Genomic DNA, 19,558 nt, shown 5'->3' with positions numbered 1-19,558 from the left:
TTTGGGGGATTAGAAAATATTAGTCTTAAGATTTCTAGTTTTACCTGGCCAGGTGCAGTGGCTCACACCTGTAATCCCAGTGCTTTGGGAAGCCGAGGTGGGTGGATCACAAGGTTAGGAGTTCAAGACCAGCCTGGCCAAGATAGTGAAACCCCATCTCTACTAAAAATACAAAAAATTAGCTGGGCATGTGGCGGGTGCCTGTAATCCCAGCTACTCAGGAGGCTGAGGCAGGAGAATTGCTTGAATCCAGGAGGCAGAGCTTGCAGTGAGCCAAGATCGCGCCGTGGCACTCTAGCCTCAGCGACAGAGCGAGACTCCGTCTCAAAAAATAAATAAATAAATAAATAAAGATTTCTAGTTTTACACGTCAGATCCTTTTCAAAGGGTTACCTTTTTTCAAATTTTGAATTATCGAAATTCAAATTATCCCATGTTAAATCTTTGCTAAACAACATTCACATTGGCTTAAAGTGGATTAAGCCTTAGTTTGTTACCCTCAGGAGATCACTTGAGGAAAAGAAAATGTTGGAAGAAGAGAGAAATCGGATCCTAACTAAACAGAAGCAAAGAATGAAAGAATTGCAGAAACTTCTGACAACCCGGGCTAAGGCTTATGACTCACATCAAAGTTTAGCTCAAATATCTAAATCCAGAGTAAAATGTCTCAGGTATCATAAAAAAATCTTGAACCTCCACACCACTGGTTTTCAAACTTTCTTTTTTTTTTTAATCAGTAGATAGTAAAATATGAGCAGACTGAAAATGGCATTAGTGTTTTAGCTTATGGATTTAAATTGTCATCAGTTACTTATGTTCAGCACACACACACTCATCTCATGGTGAGAACCAACATATATACTCACTTTCATGGTAAGAACCATGAAGCTATGTTGAGGAATACAAACATTTTCTATTGTGGCCTTAGTTAATAGTTATAATCTTATACCAGTATCTAATCTTGTTCTTTATATTATTTTTGATTGCAGTAAACTGATATATCAAAGAGCTTTGTTCTAAGATTTGGCTGAAATCTGATAGCACAAATTAACACATTAAACATCCATTATGTGATGTGTTCATTAGCACACATGTTAATGTTTAGTAGTATGTGTTGCATTTTGTTAATTTCAATATAAAAATAAAAATATACACGGAATCCTTAGAACCCCTTCACTAGAATTCTGCAGTACAAAGTTTGAAAACCAGTGTTCCAGATGTTGCACATAAAAATGTTGATGTTTAAGTAGGAAAATATCTCCCTCAAAGCCAGGTAAGTAATATGATTTATTACTTTTTAATCTGATTTCTAAATATACATATGTGCTTTTAATTACAATGAGTATTCTTTTATAATTTAGCATTAATCCATTGACAAAGGGAGCTTAATTTGATTAACTTGAGCATAATGTTTCTTAGAAATAGATTACTTACCCTCAGGAAGTAAACTATTAATAGCTTTTTTTTTTTTGAGACAGAGTCTTGCTCTGTCGCCCAGGCTGGATCGCCCAGGAGATCAAGCGATTCTCCTGCCTCAGCCTACAGAGTAGCTGGGATTACAGGCACTCACCACCACGCCCAGCTAATTTTTTTTTTTTTTAGTAGAGATGTGGTTTTACCATGTTGGCCAGGCTGGTCTCAAACTCCTGACCTCAGGTGATCCGCCAACCTCGGCCTCCCAAAATACTGGGATTACAGGCGTGAGCTACCACACCTGGACGATAGCTTTTTCATAACCCCAACTTGTGTATAATTAAGCCTAATTATTTGGAAGTATAATTGTTTTCCCCAATCCGTTAATTTTATTATCTTGGTAGCAATTAAATAGTGTAGTTTAATTTATTATAGGATCTTGCCCAAATAGTGAGAACACTTACGGTAAATTTATATATTTTGGTTCTTGTTTCTCTTTATGTTATGTTTCCATGCGCTTTATTTCTCCTTTGACTTGCTCTCATTGAATTAACTTTGCCACTAACCTGTAGGAGATCTTATTTAGGGGGAAAAAATAACAGCAAAGGCTGGATGCCTTGGCTTACATCTATAATCCCAGCACCTTGGGAATCCAAGGCAGGAAGATTGCTTGAACCCAGGAGTTTGAGACCAGCCTGGTAAACATAATAAGACCCCCATTTCTACAAAAAATTTAAAAACATTAGCCAGGTGTGGTGGCATGCACCTGTAGTCCCACCTACTCGAGAGGCTAAGGTGGGAGGATCATTTGAGCCCAGGAAGTTGAAGCTGCAGTCAGCCATGATTGTACCACTGCACTCCAGCCTGGGCAGCAGAGCAAGAACCTGTCTCAAAAATAATAGGCCGGACGCGATGGCTCATGCCTGTAATCCCAGCACTTGGAAAGGCCGAGACGGGCAAATCACCTGAGGTCAGGAGTTCGAGACCAGCCTGGCCAACATGGTGAAACCCTCGTCTCTACTAAAAATACAGAAAATTAACCAGGCATGGCGGTGCACGCCTGTAATCTCAGCTACTCAGAAGGCTGAGGCATGAGAATTGCATGAACCCAGGAGGTGGAGGTTGCAGTGAGCTGAGATGGTGCTACTGTGCCAGCCTGAACAACAGAATGAGACTCTGTCTCAAAACAAAAAACAAATAACAACAATAAAATAATAAATAAGAGCAAGGTCTTGTTTTCGGAAGAAATTCCTTACAGATAAGATAGCTGATTTGTTCCAAAATGTTCTTGGTTTTATACACTTATAAATGAGACAAGAGGGCTTTCATTCATCTTTTCAGGTCAGTTTGAAGTGCCTTAATATATGTATGCCTTGGGGATTTCAGAAATTGAAGTGTTCAGACTATTCCTAGAGCATAATATGTATGGTCTCAGAACCTAGGATTTTATTCTGCATTCCGTGAGAATTAACCAGTACAGAAGAGGAATCGGGGTAAACTGTGAACTGTGCTCATAATTTCTGATTTGTCAGCTAAGCTAAATGTTATTTCTTTTTTTTTTCATTGACTTTGTAGAGGTTGATAAGTTAAATGTTACATATGTAAGTTCTTATTTCTTAGATGATCTTTTAAAAAATTCCATTGCTTTTATTTAATTTTAGAAAGAGCGAAAAGGAAAGGATGAGAGAATACCAACGAGAACTAGAAGAAAGAGAAGAAAAATTAAAAAAGAGGCCACTGCTATTTGAAAGAGTTGCTCAGGTTGTGTTTATTGGAATTTAAGAGCTGTTGTCAGTTGTTGTTGTTGTTTTTTTTATAGCTTTAGCTCCTAAATTTATAGTCCATTTTTCTTATGTGTTATATAACTGTTGGGATACATTATTGTTGTTTATGTTGGCTTCATCATATCAGCCAATGAGTAATTTTGCTTAAATTTGAGCATTTAACCAAGTGTGGTGGTGTGCACCTGTAGTCCCAGCTACTTGGGAGGCTGAGGTGGGCAAATTGCTTGAGCCCAAGAGTTTTGGTCCAACCTGTGCAACGTAGCAAGACCTCATCTCAAAAAATAATCTGAACATTGAATCTTTTTGATGAAGCACATAAGTTTGATAAATAACATGCCAATCCAGTAGTTTGTAAAATAATTTTCCAAGCTGTTTTCTAATGGCTGGTCTTTTTTCAGTACAAACTTGGTTAGATATTAAGATGAGGCTTCATGATATCACTTGGAGGTCTTTGAAGAATTAAAAAAATGAAACAAAATGGCTAATTGAATCAGAGTTATTTCTGCCAGTTTTTTTTTTAAGTGAGTCTGTAATTCAGTCTTCTCTGCAATTACTAAAAAAACTTCCTTTCTATAAGAAAAACAAACTAGCCTTACAGACAGTAGACCCTGAGTTTACTCAGTTTATGCCCAGTTTTATAATCTTTCCCTTAAGGGAGATTTGTTCATTTTAGGTCATCTTCTCCTTTATCCCATAGAGGAGGCATCTGTATGGGTGACATGGCTTAACAATTGACAAAATCACTGGAGGTTGCAGGTTCTAAATTGTGAATTTGAAGCTGTTATAATTGGACAATAGACAGTTGGAGAATTTACCTGTAACAGATGAGCATGGTTACAGAACTGTACTTGTCAGTGACTCAGTGAGGACAGTGGACATGTATTGTGGGTGAATCTGCACGTTACAGTCTCTCAAAGTTACATAATCTTTTTGCTCACTGATCTAGATATAATTTTATGTAATGCCTTTCATTTTAAGGGATGGATTTTTTTAACATCTTTATTTCAACTTTAGGGGGAAAAATCATTTTAAGCTGTTATACATTATAATCATAAAGTGATTGGCTTTTGGCCCAAAGACATAATCTCCAGCTCTGAACTGCAAGTTTTTTGCTTTTGCTTTTTACACTACTTCTGGGTTTTTCTTAATTTTTTTCAACTTTTATTTTAAATTCAAGGGGTACATGTGCAGGTTTGTTACAAGGGTATGCCAGGCACTGTGGCTCATGCCTGTAATCCCAGCCAGCATTTTGGGAGGCCGAGGCAGGTGGATCACCTGAGGTCAGGGGTTCGAGACCAGCCTGGCCAACGGTGAAACCTCATCTCTACTAAAAAAACAAAAATTAGCCGGGCATGGTTTTGTGTGCCTGTAATCCCAACTACTTGGGAGGCTGAGGCAGGAGAATTGCTTGAACTTGGGAGGCAGAGGTTGCAGTGAGCTGAGATCGCATCATTGCACTCCAGCCTGAGCAACAAGAGCGAAATTCCATCTCAAAAAAAAAAAAAGTGGGGGGGGTATATTGTGTGAGCTGGGGTTTGGGGTATGATTGAACTCATCACCCATGTAATGAGCATAGTACCCAATACGTAGTTTTTCAACCCTTGCCCTCCTCCCTCCACTCTCCCTCTTATATTCTCCAGTGTCTGTTGTTCCCATCTTTATTTCCATGTGTACCCAGTGTTTAGTTCCACTTGTAAGTGAGAACATGTGGTGTTTGGTTTTCTGTTTCTGCTTTAGTTTGCTTAGGATAATGGCTTCCAGCTGCATCCATGTTGTTGCAGAGGACATGATCTCATTCTTTTTTATGGCTGTGTAGTATTCTGTGGTATATGTGTAACATATTTTCTGTATCCAATCCACTGCTGATGGGCTGGGTTGATACCATGTCTTTGCTGTTGTGAATAGCACCAGCACTTGTTATTGTCTGTCTGGTTTTTATAAAAAACTATTTTTAGAGACAGGGTCTCACTCTGTTGCCCAAGCCGGTGCAGCAGTACAATCTCACTGTAACCTTGAACTCCTGGACTCAGATGATCCCCAGTATCAGCATCCCCAGTAGCTGAGACAAAGGCCCACATCATCATGCCCAGCTAATTTTATTTTTTGTAGAGACTGGATCTCACTGTATTGCCCAGGCTGGTCTTGAACTCCTGGCCTCAAGTTATCTTCCCACCTCCACCTCCCAAGTTGATGGGATTATAGGCGTGAGCCGCTGCACCTAGCTTTTGCCTGTCTTTTTGTTACAGCCTTCCTAGTGGGTATTGTTCAGTAACATTCTTTCAACTGTTCTTTTATCTTTTTCATTACAGACTCTATCTACTAGCTTATTGATATGGTAAGTGAGGATTTAGCTGTTTTACCACATTCTCTCGGAAGCACACTTACCTTCCCTTTCTCTGTCTTTCCATCCTTCCATTTCCCAGTCAGCTCTATCACAGATCAGAATTCATTGTTATGACTTAGTAAACAATGTTAGCAGCTGAGCCCTATATTATTATCATCACATTCCTTTTTCTTTTTTTTTTTTTTTTGAGACAGTCTTGCTCTGTCATCCAGGCTGGAGTACAGTGGCACAATCTCGGCTCACTGCAGCCTCTGCCTCCTGAGTTCAAGCCATTCTCCTGCCTCAGGCTCCTGAGTAGCTGGGATTACAGGCATGCACCACCACGCCCAGCTAATTTTTTTTGTATTTTTTAGTAGAGATGAGGTTTCACCACGTTGGTCAGACTGGTCTCGAACTCCTGACCTGATGATCTGCCCACCTTGGCCTCCCAAAGTGCTGGGATTACAGGTGTGAGCCACCACGCCCGGCCCATCACATTTCCTTTAAAAAAATTTTTCCTTGTGTTAATAATTACTAATTTTCTTTGGTCCTCCCCCCACCTTCCCTCATTCCCTGCCAATGTATATATCATTATTATTCTTAAATTTTTCTGTTAGCTCTCAAAAATCCCCCTCAAACAGTTAAACACATTGTTAATTCATCAGTTCCTTTCCTCCCCTGGAGCCCACAAGTGTCCTGCTCCACTTTGGAATGGTTTCTCTCTAGGCCAGCAGTCCTCAATCTTTTTGGCACTAGAGACTGGTTTTATGGAAGACCATTTTTCCACAGACCAGGGTTGCATGGGGTGGGGTGGATGGATGAGGGAATGGGTCATTTCTGGATGGAACTGTTCCACCTCACATCATCAGACATTAGATTCTCATAAGGAGCATGCAACCTAGATCCCTGGCATGAGCAGTTCATGATAGAGGTCACGCTGCTATGAGAATCTAATGCTATAGGAGGCAGAGCTCAGGTGGTAATGCTCACCCTCCCACTGCTCACTTCCTGCTGTGTAGCCTGGTGCCTAACAGGCCACAGACCCGTGCCTAGTTGGTGGTAATGACCCCTGCTATAGGCCTCTGGCATAAGTGACATTTTAGGACCTTTTTCACTGTTACACTGGGGATTAGTTAGATATTAACCTTCTGGATTTATCTACATTTCTTGTATTTCTTTTAAAGTCACTATTAGTTTATTCTGGTTCTGGAAGTTTTCCTCAAATTTATCTTCCAAGTCTGCATTTTTTGCTCACCTAATGAAAAATGACATAATTTCCAGAATGCTTCTCGTTTATTAAATATTCCTTTGGTATTTTTCATGGGTGCAGTACCTTTTTTTTTTTTTTTTTTTTTGAGACAGAGTGTTACTCTCTCCCAGACTGGAGTGCAGTGGCATGATTGCGGTTCACTGCAACCTCAACCTCTTTCGCTCAGGCGATCTTCCCACCTAAGCCTCCCAAGTAGTTAGGACTATAGGCACAAGCCACCGTGCCAGGCTAATTTTTGTATTTTTTGTAAAGACAGGGGCCTTATTATGTTGTCCATGCTGGTCTTAAGCTCCTGGGCTCAAGAAATCCTCTTTTCTCAGCCTTCCAAAGTGCCAGATTCCAGGTGTGAGCCACCACACCCAGCCTATCTTTTATATCTCTGCGCATACTGGTGATGTTGTCTCAGTTTCCTTCAAGTTTCTTTTCCTCTTTTTTAGCCTCTTGTCTATCATATTAGAAGCTTTCCTCAGATTATCTTTGGTTGTCTGTTTGCATTTAAGAGGGAGATTGTACAAAGTTATATGGAAGCTGGTTTCTAATGTTTTTTGTGAGGTTGCTGAAAGACAAGCGCTCCACTAAGCACTTTATATGCATTATCGTTTTTTTTTTTTTTTTTTTTTTTTTTGAGACAGAGTCTCGCTCTGTCGCCCAGGCTGGAGTGCAGTGGCCGGATCTCAGCTCACTGCAAGCTCCGCCTCCCGGGTTTACGCCATTCTCCTGCCTCAGCCTCCCGAGTAGCTGGGACTACAGGCGCCCGCCACCTCGCCTGGCTAGTTTTTTTGTATTTTTTAGTAGAGACGGGGTTTCACCGTATTAGCCAGGATAGTCTTGATCTCCTGACCTCGTGATCCACCCGTCTCGGCCTCCCAAAGTGCTGGCTTGAGCCACCCTGCCCGGCCTATATGCATTATCTTAACTGACCTTTACACTGCTCCTGTGAGGTTCTTATTTCACAGATGAGGGACATCTCAAGGCTTAGATAATACAACCAGAAGAAGGGGAACCAGGATTCAAACCCAGATCTGGCTGTCTTCGTGTGATTGTTTTATCTGTCATCTTGTTTTCCTGCCCCCTTCTCAACAAATGCTTTTTGAATATCAGAAAATCCCTTGAGACTCTTAAAGTCAGATAGAAACAAGACGCACAATTGTAGTCATTCAAGACACACAACTGCAGCAATTACAGATGTGTATTGAGACAAAATTGTCAATATGATTGTTTGGGAGGTTGGGGGAATGGTCAGATTGATATATTCTTTTTTTCTATTAACCTCAATTCCAGGGAGCCAGGTACATAACCTGGGAATACTAATATTTGTGTTAGTGACATGTGAGGCTTGTTCCAAGAGGTCTAGAAAAAAAAAAAGGAAAGTAAATAAAATGCTAAATTAAAGGAATCTTTATGGGTGATACTATAAAACCAGAAAGAAAGTATGAGGTATTATTTGGGAAGACCAAAAACTGAACACATATACAGCAATGATTTATTATAGTGCTGTTTGTCTAAGAAATATCTTTTTTTTTTTTTTTTTTTTTTTGAGAAGGAGTCTCACTCTGTCACCCAGGCTGGAGTGCAGTGGTGCAATCTCAGCTCACGCAACCTCTGCCTCCCGGATTCAAGTGATTCTCCTGCCTCAGCCTCCTGAGTATCTGGGATTACAGGCGCGTACCACCATGCCTGGCTAATTTTTTTTTTTTTTTTTGAGATGGGGTCTCGCTCTCTCACCCAGGCTGGAGCGCAGTGGCGCAATCTCCACTCACTGCAAGCTCCGCCTCCCGGGTTCACGCCATTCTCCTGTCTCAGCCTCCCGCTAATTTTTTTTGTATTTTTAGTCAAGACGAAGTTTCAGCATGTTGGTCAGGCTGGTCTCGAACTCCTGACCTTGTGATCCGCCCACCTCAACTTCTCAAAGTTCTGGGATTACAGGCGTGAACCACCACATCCAGTCAGAAATATCTTTATATTAGAAAATTAGGCCAGTGACTCACACCCTGTAATCCCAACACTTTGGGAAACTAAGGGGACAGGATCATTTGAGGCCAAGAGTTTGAGACCAGTGTCTACTGTTCTCATTTTTTTTTTTTTTTTTTTTTTTTTTGAGACAGGGTCTCACTCTTGTCGCCCAGGCTGGAGTGCAGTGGCGTGATCTCAGCTCACTGCAACCTCTGCCTCTTGGGTTCAAGCAATTCTCCTGCCTCAGTCTCCCGAGTAGCTGGGATTACAGGTGCACACCACCACACCTGGCAAATTTTTTTTGTATTTTTAGTAGAGACGGGGTTTCACCATGTTGGCCGAGCTGGTCCCGAACACCTGACCTCAAGTGATCCACCTGCCTCGGCCTCCCAAAGTGCTGGGATTACAGGCATGAGCCACCGTGCCTGGCCTACTGTTCTCATCTTCATATCTGTGTGTACCCAATTCCTCCCCATTCAGCTGGTCATTGAGAGACCTGTCAAATTTTCTTCCTAAATAATTTTTGGATCTGCCCTTCATCATCCTTGATGGTGAAATGCCAGGTGGAACCTTTATTTCCTATTTGAATCATAATAGTTTGATTGATTTTTCTGCCTTGCTCTTTGCAGAACCATTCATTATATCTTCACCTTACCATTTCCACTCCCCTACTGACATGTTAACCCTGGGTAGATAGTTAATAAGCCTTTATAACAGGGGCAATCATCCATTCTCACCAATTCCATTTATTCTCATTTTCAATGAATGATATCAAGGGGTCTTCTCATTAACTCCTCAAATAGTATATACAGAGTTACTGTGGCAGTGAATCACCATTGCTTTTTTTTTTTAGTACATTTTTTTTCCTGCAGTGTATTTTGCTGGAACTATTGCTGTTAATTAACAGTTGGTTTTATTAAAAACAATTTTAATAGCTTGCAGCTATTTGCTTTGCCCATTTATAGGAGTTAATTGTGGTCTCGCTCCTGCTGAGTGATTCCCTAACACAATATGCCTGTGATTCTTTACAGAATAAACTATGTTGTCCTGTTTCTTGGAAATCACAGGATTAATTAACTGAGAAGATTTTAGATTGAATTTTAAACCAAAGTCAGATAAAGGCTTACTGGCACAAATTTTGACTAATGTCTTATATATTTAATTTGCTGAAGTCAAAATATACTATTGGTAATGCATTCAGAGCTGGGTTTGGGGTTTCTTTATTCTTCTCTGTAGTCTTTAGGGTATAGTTCTTATTTCTCATTTTGCCCTTCCTTTCAGTTCCCCAAGGCTTGTCTGTTGATATTCACAGACTCTGGATGGGTTTTTACTTACATTTCTAAAAAATATTATTGTTATTCACAGTGAGTGCATTTTAGCAGCAGTTTGAGTGCTTCTTTTTCAGTTTTCCAGAGTATCAGGAAATGCACTGGTGATAGTTTTATCCATTGTAATCAGTCCTTGCTATTTCGGGTTCTCCTGTGTAACACTAGACTCCATGGTCCCTCATTATACTAGATTTGGCAAATATCTGACAACTACATTGCTCAAGTCAGACTTTAGGTCACCTTCAAACCCTAGAACAACCATTACCACTTAGAGAAAGCAACATGATGTAATATTAAAGACCTAGGAAATGGTCAAGGGACTTGGTTCTACCACTCACTAGCCTTGTCACCTTAAACAATTTCACCTTTCAGGCAGGGGCTGGGGGAGATTTGGTTTCTTTATTGATTAAATACGGGGGTTAGACTGGATGCTCCTCCACACACTTCCCCGTATGAATGCCATTGGTACATTGGAATTGGGCTAGTCCTAGTCACCTTGCTTTAGTTGGAGGTCCAGAGGGCAGTTCTTGGCCCTCTCACAGTTCAGATCCACTCATAGGAGCTAAAATGGACTAAAGTCGAGGCACTAGTGTGAACCCAGGCACTTTGTGACTCCATAAAGTCTGCCATCTCTGGAACTGTGATGACTTCAGTTTGACCCAGGTATGAGAGAGTCATCACAATTCCAAAAGATCTTAAAGCCAGGAAGTGACATTCTACAGATTTGAACTAGTTCTAAATTCATATTGTTTTCGTTATATCCCTTGCTTCCTCCACAGAGTAAAGATTACAACACTGGTGCTTTTATCATCTTTAATGAATTGGGGATATGGCTTATAAAGAGTAAAAATTACAGTAGATACATAAAATAAAAGAATTTGGCTGGGCGCCATGGCTTATGCCTATAATCCCAGCACTTTGGGAGGCCAAGGCGGGTGGATCACTTGAGCCCAGGAGTTTGAGACTATCCTGGACAACATAGTCCCATCCTACAAAAAATACAACAAGCCCCATCCTACAAAAAATACAAAAATTAGCTGTGCATGGTGGCGTGCGCCTGTGGTCCCAGCTACTCCAGAGGCTGAGGTGGGAGGATCGCTTGAGTCCAGGAGGTTGAGGCTGCAGTGAGTTGTGTTCACACCACTGCACTCCAGCCTGGGTAACAGAGCAAGACCCTGTCTCAAAATGAAAAGAAAAGAATCCTCTGACAACAATTATTGCATGAAATCTTTTTTTCAGATATCTTTATAAACAGTCATAAAAGTATATAAAACCTAGGTACAATATAAAAAAAATTATAGATCAATCTAATGTGGCCGCCACCCATGTTAACAGACCATTGCCTGCACCCCAAAAACCCTACGTGCCCCTTGCAAATCACAGCCCTTCTACCTCTCCCCAAGAGGTAACCACCATTCTGACTCTCAGGATAAGTACTTCCTTGTTTTTCATTGCAATTTTACAGTGTGTGTACCTATCCTCAAACAATATAGTTGTTTTGCCCATTTCTGAACTTCATATAGATCATACAATATGTACTTGTTAGTGCTTTGCTTCGTTTGCTCAGTATTATATTTGTGAGATCCATCCATGTTGTGGCATGTAACTGTAGTTCATTCATTTTCATTGCTTATTTTACTCCATTATAGGAATAGACCACAATTTATTTATCCATTCTTCTGCTAATAGATATTTGGGTGATTTCCAATTTGGGGGTTATTGAAGGACAGGACTATCCTGAACATTCTTTTATATGTCCTCCATTGGGACACATATGTGGGAGCTTCTCTGGGCATATTCCTAGGAGTGTAATTGTTGGTCATAGGGTATGCAGATTTTCAACCAACTGTGACTGCTGAACTTAATTATCACTGGCACTTTTAATCCATACATTTTTAATGAAAATTTAAAGTCTTCTGTTCTCGTCTAAAAGGGTTTGTCTTTCCTATAGAAAAATGCAAGAATGGCAGCAGAAAAGCATTATTCTAATACCCTAAAAGCACTAGGAATATCTGATGAGTTTGTTTCAAAGAAAGGCCAAAGTGGAAAAGTACTTGAGTACTTCAACAATCAAGAGACAAAAAGTGTCACTGAAGACAAAGAAAGGTAACATGTGTAAGATGTCTGAATGGCTTACCTTTGAAAAAGTATTACCTGCAGAAAAGCACAATTGTATACTATATATATTTTTTGTTCTATATTGTTTTAAAAAGATCTTTTACCCAATAGTAAAAGACGTGTGAACTGTTGTAAAACATACTGATATTTTAACATGTTTAACACATTAACGTTCACATGAAGTATTTTATTTTTAAAGCAGAATAACTTAGATTTCTTACTGACATAAGTAACAAAAATAATAGCATGCTTTCAAATGAAGTTTAAAGAATCAATCACTCAAATTTTGAAATAGGGCAGGCGCGGTGGCTCATGCCTATAATCCCAGCACTTTGGGAGGCCGAGGCAGGTGGATCACAAGGTCAGGAGATCGAGACCATCCTGGCTAACATGGTGAAACCCCCGTCTCTACTAAAAATACAAAAAATTAGCTGGGTGTGGTGGCGGGTGCCTGTGGTCCTAGCTACTTGGGAGGCTGAGGCAGGAGAATGGCATGAACCCGGGAGGCGGAGCTTGCAGTGAGCCGAGATCGCACCACTGCACTCCAGCCTGGGTGACAGAGCGAGACTCCATCTCAAAAAAATAAAAAAATAAAAATTTTTGAAATAAATTAATTTTCAGGAATATTAAATTTCTCAATGGGCACTTTTATAGCATTTTCTTTCTTTTTTTTGAGCTGTCTTGATAACAAATTGGAATTCATACACTTGAGGAAGACTGGCTACATGGTGGCATACTTGCAGAGGGTTTGTTTACTTTTAAACTAACTCATTTTTCCTTTGAAAGATTGATAAATTTCTTCCCCTAGCTTTAATGAAGAAGAAAAAATAGAAGAAAGAGAGAATGGGGAAGAAAATTATTTTATTGATACCAACAGCCAGGATTCTTACAAGGAAAAAGATGAAGCCAATGAAGAAAGTGAAGAAGAGAAAGCTGTTGAAGAATCACACTGAATCATCAAGGTCTCCTCTCTATGCCCTTGCTGTTGTTTGCAGCGTCAGGGTGTCAGCAGCTGCATTTGTGTTTAGAACATCTGTGGGGATGCCTCTGATATGTGCAGGGCTGTTGATCAAAGTCATCTGTAGCCTGAAAAGCCTGAATCCAGCTGATTGGTCATTTGATCAGTTAGAGTAAGGCTTTGCCTATTCAGTTTTAAAAATTACTGTATATGATCTGTTTGCAACTATGATTTTGTATTTTTAAAAAGTGTTTCAGAACCACAGCTGTCACAAACTGATTAGTTTTAAAAAAATACATTATTTAATTAATTTTACTGGAAAAAATGGCAGAGAGAAGTATTGGTCTTTGGTGATTTGCTTTTTAAAAATTTTGGAAAGTGTGAATCAGTAAGTATTTTTAATTGTACTATTTGCCCATTCTTTTTCTCTGCAATACATTTCACAGAATAAATCCTCGAACTTGTTTTGCTGCTCTGAGCCATTTTTAAAAGTAGAGAAAAAAAATAGATACTTGCAAATTTACATTTATTTTTGCACTGAAAGTTTACTGTTAAATTGTCTACACCATCATCCCTTTTTCTTTTTATCCTTAGTTCTAGTCCAAATTATTTTTGATATTATTGGGAAAGTTTTTATACTAGCTTTTTTAACCCTATGTATTATTACAGATGGAAGGAATTATGGCATGTGCTAAATTAGGGGCAAGTATCCCTGTTTTATATATGATGAAATTGTGCATAATAACTTGGCTAAGGCAAGTCTTCAAAGTAATTCAGATTTAATTCTTTACTGCTAAACCCAGTTGTGTTCAACTTTTTACATATTATTGCCAACACGCTTTGTCTCTCTGTGTACAGTGTTAATCTGATTTTATAAATCCATAATTTTTTTCTTTAAGCAAATTTTTGTTTTAAAATTTGAAGTCAGTCATAAAGATAATACAGCATAAGACATTTTCTTCTCTAAAAACAATCAGCATCATTTTAAAAGGATGAACTAATACAGGTGTATGTAATAGCAGTGTTTCCCAACTGGCAATTTATGCTTTAAATTAAAAAATAAGGTCGTTTTTCTCCATTAGGGGCAAATGTTTACTCGTAATTTTCTCCCTACAGTTTGTGTTAAATTGCTTTTCACTATTATTATATTGTAAACTCCTTGGGAGTTGGCACCACTTAAAAATTCATCTTTGTATTCCCTTAATATTTGGTACAGGATTGTACATATGGTAGGTACTAAATAAAGGTTTGAATGAATGTGTAGATGAATATGGTTTTTATACACTTACAGCTACTTCAGAATGAGTACACATGGGATTAAAAACATTTCCCTCCTAGCTCATTGGGAACCTGTGAAACACAATCTGCAAATTGTAATAGTGCTTAAAACATTACTTGCTTTCAAGGATTCACACCTGTCCCTTCTCAATTTCATGGGGAGAGTATGGGCTTTGGTCATGAAACACTTGGCTTCAGGACCAATCTCGTTTTCTTACCTTTAAAAAAATGGGAATAGTACCTATCTTGAGTGGCCATGGGAAGGACTGGATGAAATCATGTATGGAAAGATCTTTGCAAACTGTGATATACAAATGATGGTGTCAGAAGACAGAATATTTCTGAGGAAACTATTAACTTAAAATACTTGTACTTAAATGAGATACACTGTGATTTAAATATTATTTTGTTAGAAATAACTTTTGAAGCACTTTGTTAGACATGATCTGGTAAACACAGAACCAAAGTTAAAAAGAGAGAGAGAGAGACACTGACAGCTTCAAATCATTCTATGCATATCACTGTTTTCTTAAGAAAGCCGTCAAATTGACGGCTGAAAGATTACTTTAGCAGGTCACATTACACAGTGATGGTCAGAAGTCAATTGGTTAAATCAAACATGTTTTCAGGTGTTAGGTAACTGAAAATTGTTTACATTTGTGTCATCTGAATTGGCTCCAGAATTCCTTTTGCTTATGGGATTTTACCTTATACAAGATTAACCTAACATCAAGAAAAAGGTTATGCTCTTTTTTTCTTTCGTAATATTACTGGATACCCTATGACTTCATTTTTATTTCTGCAGAAGAAATGGCCTGGGGACTTGTTGGAGAATTAAGTTATTTTAGACATACACAAACACATGTATATATGTATCTATATATATGATGGAAGGCTGGATGCGGTGGCTCATGCCTGTAATCCCAGCACTTTCGAAGGCAGAGGAAGGCGGCTCACTTGAGGTCAGGAGTTCAAGATCAGCCTGGGCAACATGGAGAAACCCTGTCTCTACAAAAAATACAAAAGTTAGCCAGGCAGGGTGTCATGCACCGAGTAGTCCCAGATACTCGGGAAGCTAAGGTGGGAGGATTGGTTGAGCCCAGGTGGTTGAGGCTGCAGTGAGCCCTGATCATGCCACTCCAACCTAGGTAACAAAGTGAGACCCTGACTCAAAAATAAAATATATATATGATGGAAAATTTCACTTTTTTTTTTTTTTTTGAGACGGAGTCTGTCACTCTGTTGCCCAGTCTGGAGTGCAGTGGCGTGATCTCAGCTCACTGCAACCTCTGCTGCCCAGGTTCAAGCGATTCTCCTGCTCCACCTCCCAAGTAGCTGGGATTACAGGTGCCTGCCACCATGCCTGACTAATTTTTGTAGTTTTAGTAGAGACGGGGTTTCACCATCTTGGCCAGGCTGGTCTTGAACTCCTGACCTCATGATCCACCTGCCTCGGCCTCCCAAAGTGCTGGGATTACAGGCATGAGCCACCATAACCGGCCACCAATTATTCTTTTACTCTGTTGAGTTAATCTACACAATAAAACAAATGGGCATGCCTTTAAGGGTATCTGGTATTTTTCTCTTACACAGTATTTCTCAAGTTAATTCTAGTCACTTGAGAATAGCAAAGATTTCAACATTTGGACCTACGCAATAAAAAGTCATTAACTTCAGGCTGGGTGTGGCAGCTCATCCCTGTAATCCCAGCACTTTGGGAGGTTGAGGCAGGCGGATCACCTGAGATCAGGAGTTTAAGACCAGCCTGGCCAACATGGTGAAACCCCGTGTCTACTAAAAATACAAAAAGTTAGCCAGGTGTGGTGGCATGTGCCTATAATCCCAGCCACTTGGGAGGCTGAGGCAGGAGAATCGCTTGAACCTGGGAGGTGGAGGTTGCAGTGAGCCGAGATTGTGCCACTGTACTACAGCCTGGGCAATAAGAGTGAAAACTCTGTCTCAAAAAAAAATAATAATAACTTTATAAAAATTACCGACCGGGCAGGGTGGCTCACGCCTGTAATCCCAGCACTTTGAGAGGCTGAGGGGGGCGAATCACGAGGTCAGGAGACCAAGACCATCATGTCTAACACGGTGAAACCCCGTCTCTACTAAAAATACAAAAAATTAGCCAGGCGTGGTGGCGGGTGCCTGTAGTCCCAGCTACTCGGGAGGCTGAGACAGGAGAATGGCGTGAACCTGGGAGGTGGAGCTTGCGGTGAGCCGAGAGCGTGCCACTGTACTCTAGCCTGGGCGACAGAGCGAGACTAAGTCTCAAAAAAAAAAAATTACCTTATTGCTTCAAAGAAAAATGTATGCCCTTCTCAACCAACTATCACATGTGTATATGTGTGTTTTAGTGGTTGTTTAGAAGGGAGCAAGTTATTGTGAAATGAAGTTTTTGTCAATTTGACAAGATTTAGACTATAATATTATAGTGTCAAAGTTATTACTTTGTCCTAAATGCTTTAGGCAGTCTCATTTCTCATCACTTATATGTAGTCCTGATGTGGCCTGTGGTTGGCTAACTTACCTGTATTGTTAGAAAAGTTATAGGAATAACTTTTTTAATTTTTAATTTTAATTTTAATTTAGCTTAGAGACAGTGTCTCGCTATGTTGCCCAGGCTGGTCTCAAACTCCTGGGCTCAAGTGATCCTCCTGCCTTGGCTTCTCAAAGTGTTAGGATTATAGGCATGAGCCACCGTGCCTGGCCAGGAATAACTTTTATGTTATAGCAACTTTGTTTTTAAGGGAGGAAATAATAATCAGGGTCACAGTATATAGTGTGTTTTAAAATTTTTACTTAAAAATTACAATATTCTGCCAGGCACAGTGGCTCACACCTGTAATCCCAGCACTTTGGGAGGTTGAGGCAGGCGGATTACTTGAGGTCAGGAGTTTGAGACCAGCCTGACCAACATGGTGAAACCCTGTCTTTACAAAAAATACAAAAATTAGCCAGGTATGGTCGTGGGCACCTGTAATCCCAGCTACCCAGGAGGCTGAGGCAGGAGAATCGCTTGAACCTGAAAGGCAGAAGTTGCAGTGAGCTGAGATCATGCCACTGCACTCCAGCCTGGGCAACAGAGCAAGACTCTGTCTTAAAAAAAAAAAAAAAAAATCCAATATTCTGGCCAGATGCAGTGGCCTACACCTGTAATCTCAGCACTTTGGAAGGCTGAGGTGGGAAAATCACTTGAGTCCAGGAGTTCAAGACCAGCCTGGGCGACAGAGTGAGATCCTGTCTCAGAAAAAAAGAAAAAAAGATATTCAGATTCTATTTTACAACTAATATAGATGGAGTAAATGAAAAATAAAACTATGGCTTGTAAAATTTTCTAGTTAAGAAAGCAGATATACTAACATTTAGATGTCTACTTTAATTATTTTTTCATTTGTGTAACAACTAAGACTGTGGTGTTTGGCAAATTATAAATCTCAATAAGAGAAGGAGATAAAAAATTGAGAAGGAAAAAAATTGGTATGTAACTATTAAAAGTCAAGGCATAGCCGGGTGCGGTGGCTCACGCCTGTAATCCTAGCACTTTGGGAGACCAAGGCAGGCAGATCACAAGGTCAGGAGTTCAAGACTAGCCTGGCCAATATGGTAAAACCCCATCTCTACTAAAGGTTTAAAAATTAGCCAGGCATGGTGGTGGGCGCCTGTAGTCCCAGCTACTCTGGAGGCTGAGGCAGGAGAATCGCTTGAACCCGGGAGGCCAGGGTTGCAGTGAGCTGAGATTGTGCCACTGCACTCCAGCCTAGGTGACAGAGCAAGACTCTGTCTAAAAAAAAAAAAAAAGAAAGAAAAAAAGTCACAGCATAAAATGCATGCTTATATCTAACTCTGAAAAGATATACCAGAAAATAAAAATGTTAATAGAGTTAGCCTCTAAGAGCCTGGGAATAGGTGATGGAAGAGAGACTTCATTTTTTTGTTTCTACCTTTTCAACACTTGCATATGTTAAAGAAAAATATAAACGAGGCTTTAGCTTTGTAGGAAAGTATTTTCTAGTCATATCTTCTAGATGTGCCCATCACCTAATGTCAAGAATTATCAACTCACAATTAAGTTTATTTTTTCTATAGTCCCACTCTCTGGCCCCTAGTTGTTTCGAAGTAAATCACAGACATATTTCATGTATAAATATTTCAGTATAGATCTTTAAATGATAAAAACTTTCCCTTGTTGCACAGCTCCAATACCATCATCACACATACAAAAAAGAATAATACAAAAAAGAATAACCCCTTAATACCAGTTATCTAGCAGTGTTACATTTATCCTACTGTCTTTAAGGTGATGTTTTTCAGTGTCTTCCTTAATGCCACCAACAAATAACTTCTTAACAGCCGAGTGGCATCTGGTCTATGAGAACATTCTCTTGAGACAGCCCTCTTTGGTTCCACAGCTCTCCCATCCACCTTGTGTGGCCTTGTATTCATGACTGCATCCACCTGCTCCACAGTGTCATAGGTGACAAACCCAAAGCCCCTGGAGCCCTTGGTGTTGGGATCTCTCATGACCACAACCTGTGAGCATCCCCCATTGCTCAGAATGGCTCCTCAGCCTCTCATCAGTCGTTTCAAAGCTCAGCCCTCCAGTAAAGAGCTGCCACAGCTGCTCGGCATACTGACTTAGACATGACGGCAGTGGGAAGAGAGATTTTAACCATGCTTCCTGGTGGCAGCCATGGGCAGAAAGTGGGTTTCTATTAAATGCAGCAGAACACAGTTCCTAATTCAAGAGATATACCCAACCCATCATTAAATATACTGTATGAAGTAACATTTCTGAATTTCCACCAGCTACATGTGTCTGTGATGTACAGTGAGGTTCATCATTTACTTCTCTTAGAAGAATGCTCACTTCTTCCAAGACAAAAAATATCCTCTATGAGGAAAAAATGCAAAACAAGACATTAACATTGTATAATAGAAAAAAATCATAAAGGAGCCTTTCTCAAACAAATAACGATATTCGTTCATCTTGAATGCTTAATAAAAAGATAGTATACTTCATTATGAAAATAAGTTACCCTGTTGCATTATAATAAAGCTCAGATAGATGGAAAAAAAAAACCACAGCATCCTTTTGCTAACCCTAAAATTTATGTTCCTGAAAACCAT

The 19,558-nt window shown here is 39.8% G+C and overlaps 1 protein-coding gene across 3 annotated transcripts in view; it reads left to right on the top strand.

Moving 5' to 3' along the window:
* FAM161A (FAM161 centrosomal protein A) overlaps window positions 1–14,410 on the top strand; it is a 29,570-nt gene extending 15,160 nt beyond the window's left edge. Inside the window, exons 4-7 of one of the 3 annotated variants that reach the window (XM_007970494.3) lie at window positions 504–671; window positions 3,075–3,174; window positions 12,023–12,177; window positions 12,998–14,410. In XM_007970494.3, coding sequence (XP_007968685.3) covers window positions 504–671; window positions 3,075–3,174; window positions 12,023–12,177; window positions 12,998–13,142 — 568 coding nt within the window. In that variant the 3' untranslated portion in view covers window positions 13,143–14,410. Of the gene's footprint in view, window positions 1–503; window positions 672–3,074; window positions 3,175–5,506; window positions 5,634–12,022; window positions 12,178–12,997 lie in introns of those variants that run through there. The other 2 variants (XM_007970495.3, XM_073023032.1) reach the window with 2 other exon arrangements.
* The last annotated feature ends 5,148 nt before the right edge of the window (window positions 14,411–19,558 follow it).

This window comes from Chlorocebus sabaeus, chromosome 14 (genome assembly GCF_047675955.1).
Source record: "Chlorocebus sabaeus isolate Y175 chromosome 14, mChlSab1.0.hap1, whole genome shotgun sequence".
Taxonomy (NCBI): Eukaryota; Metazoa; Chordata; class Mammalia; order Primates; family Cercopithecidae; genus Chlorocebus; species Chlorocebus sabaeus.
Note: the sequence above shows the minus strand (reverse complement) of the source record. Positions and strands in the feature narration are given on the sequence as shown.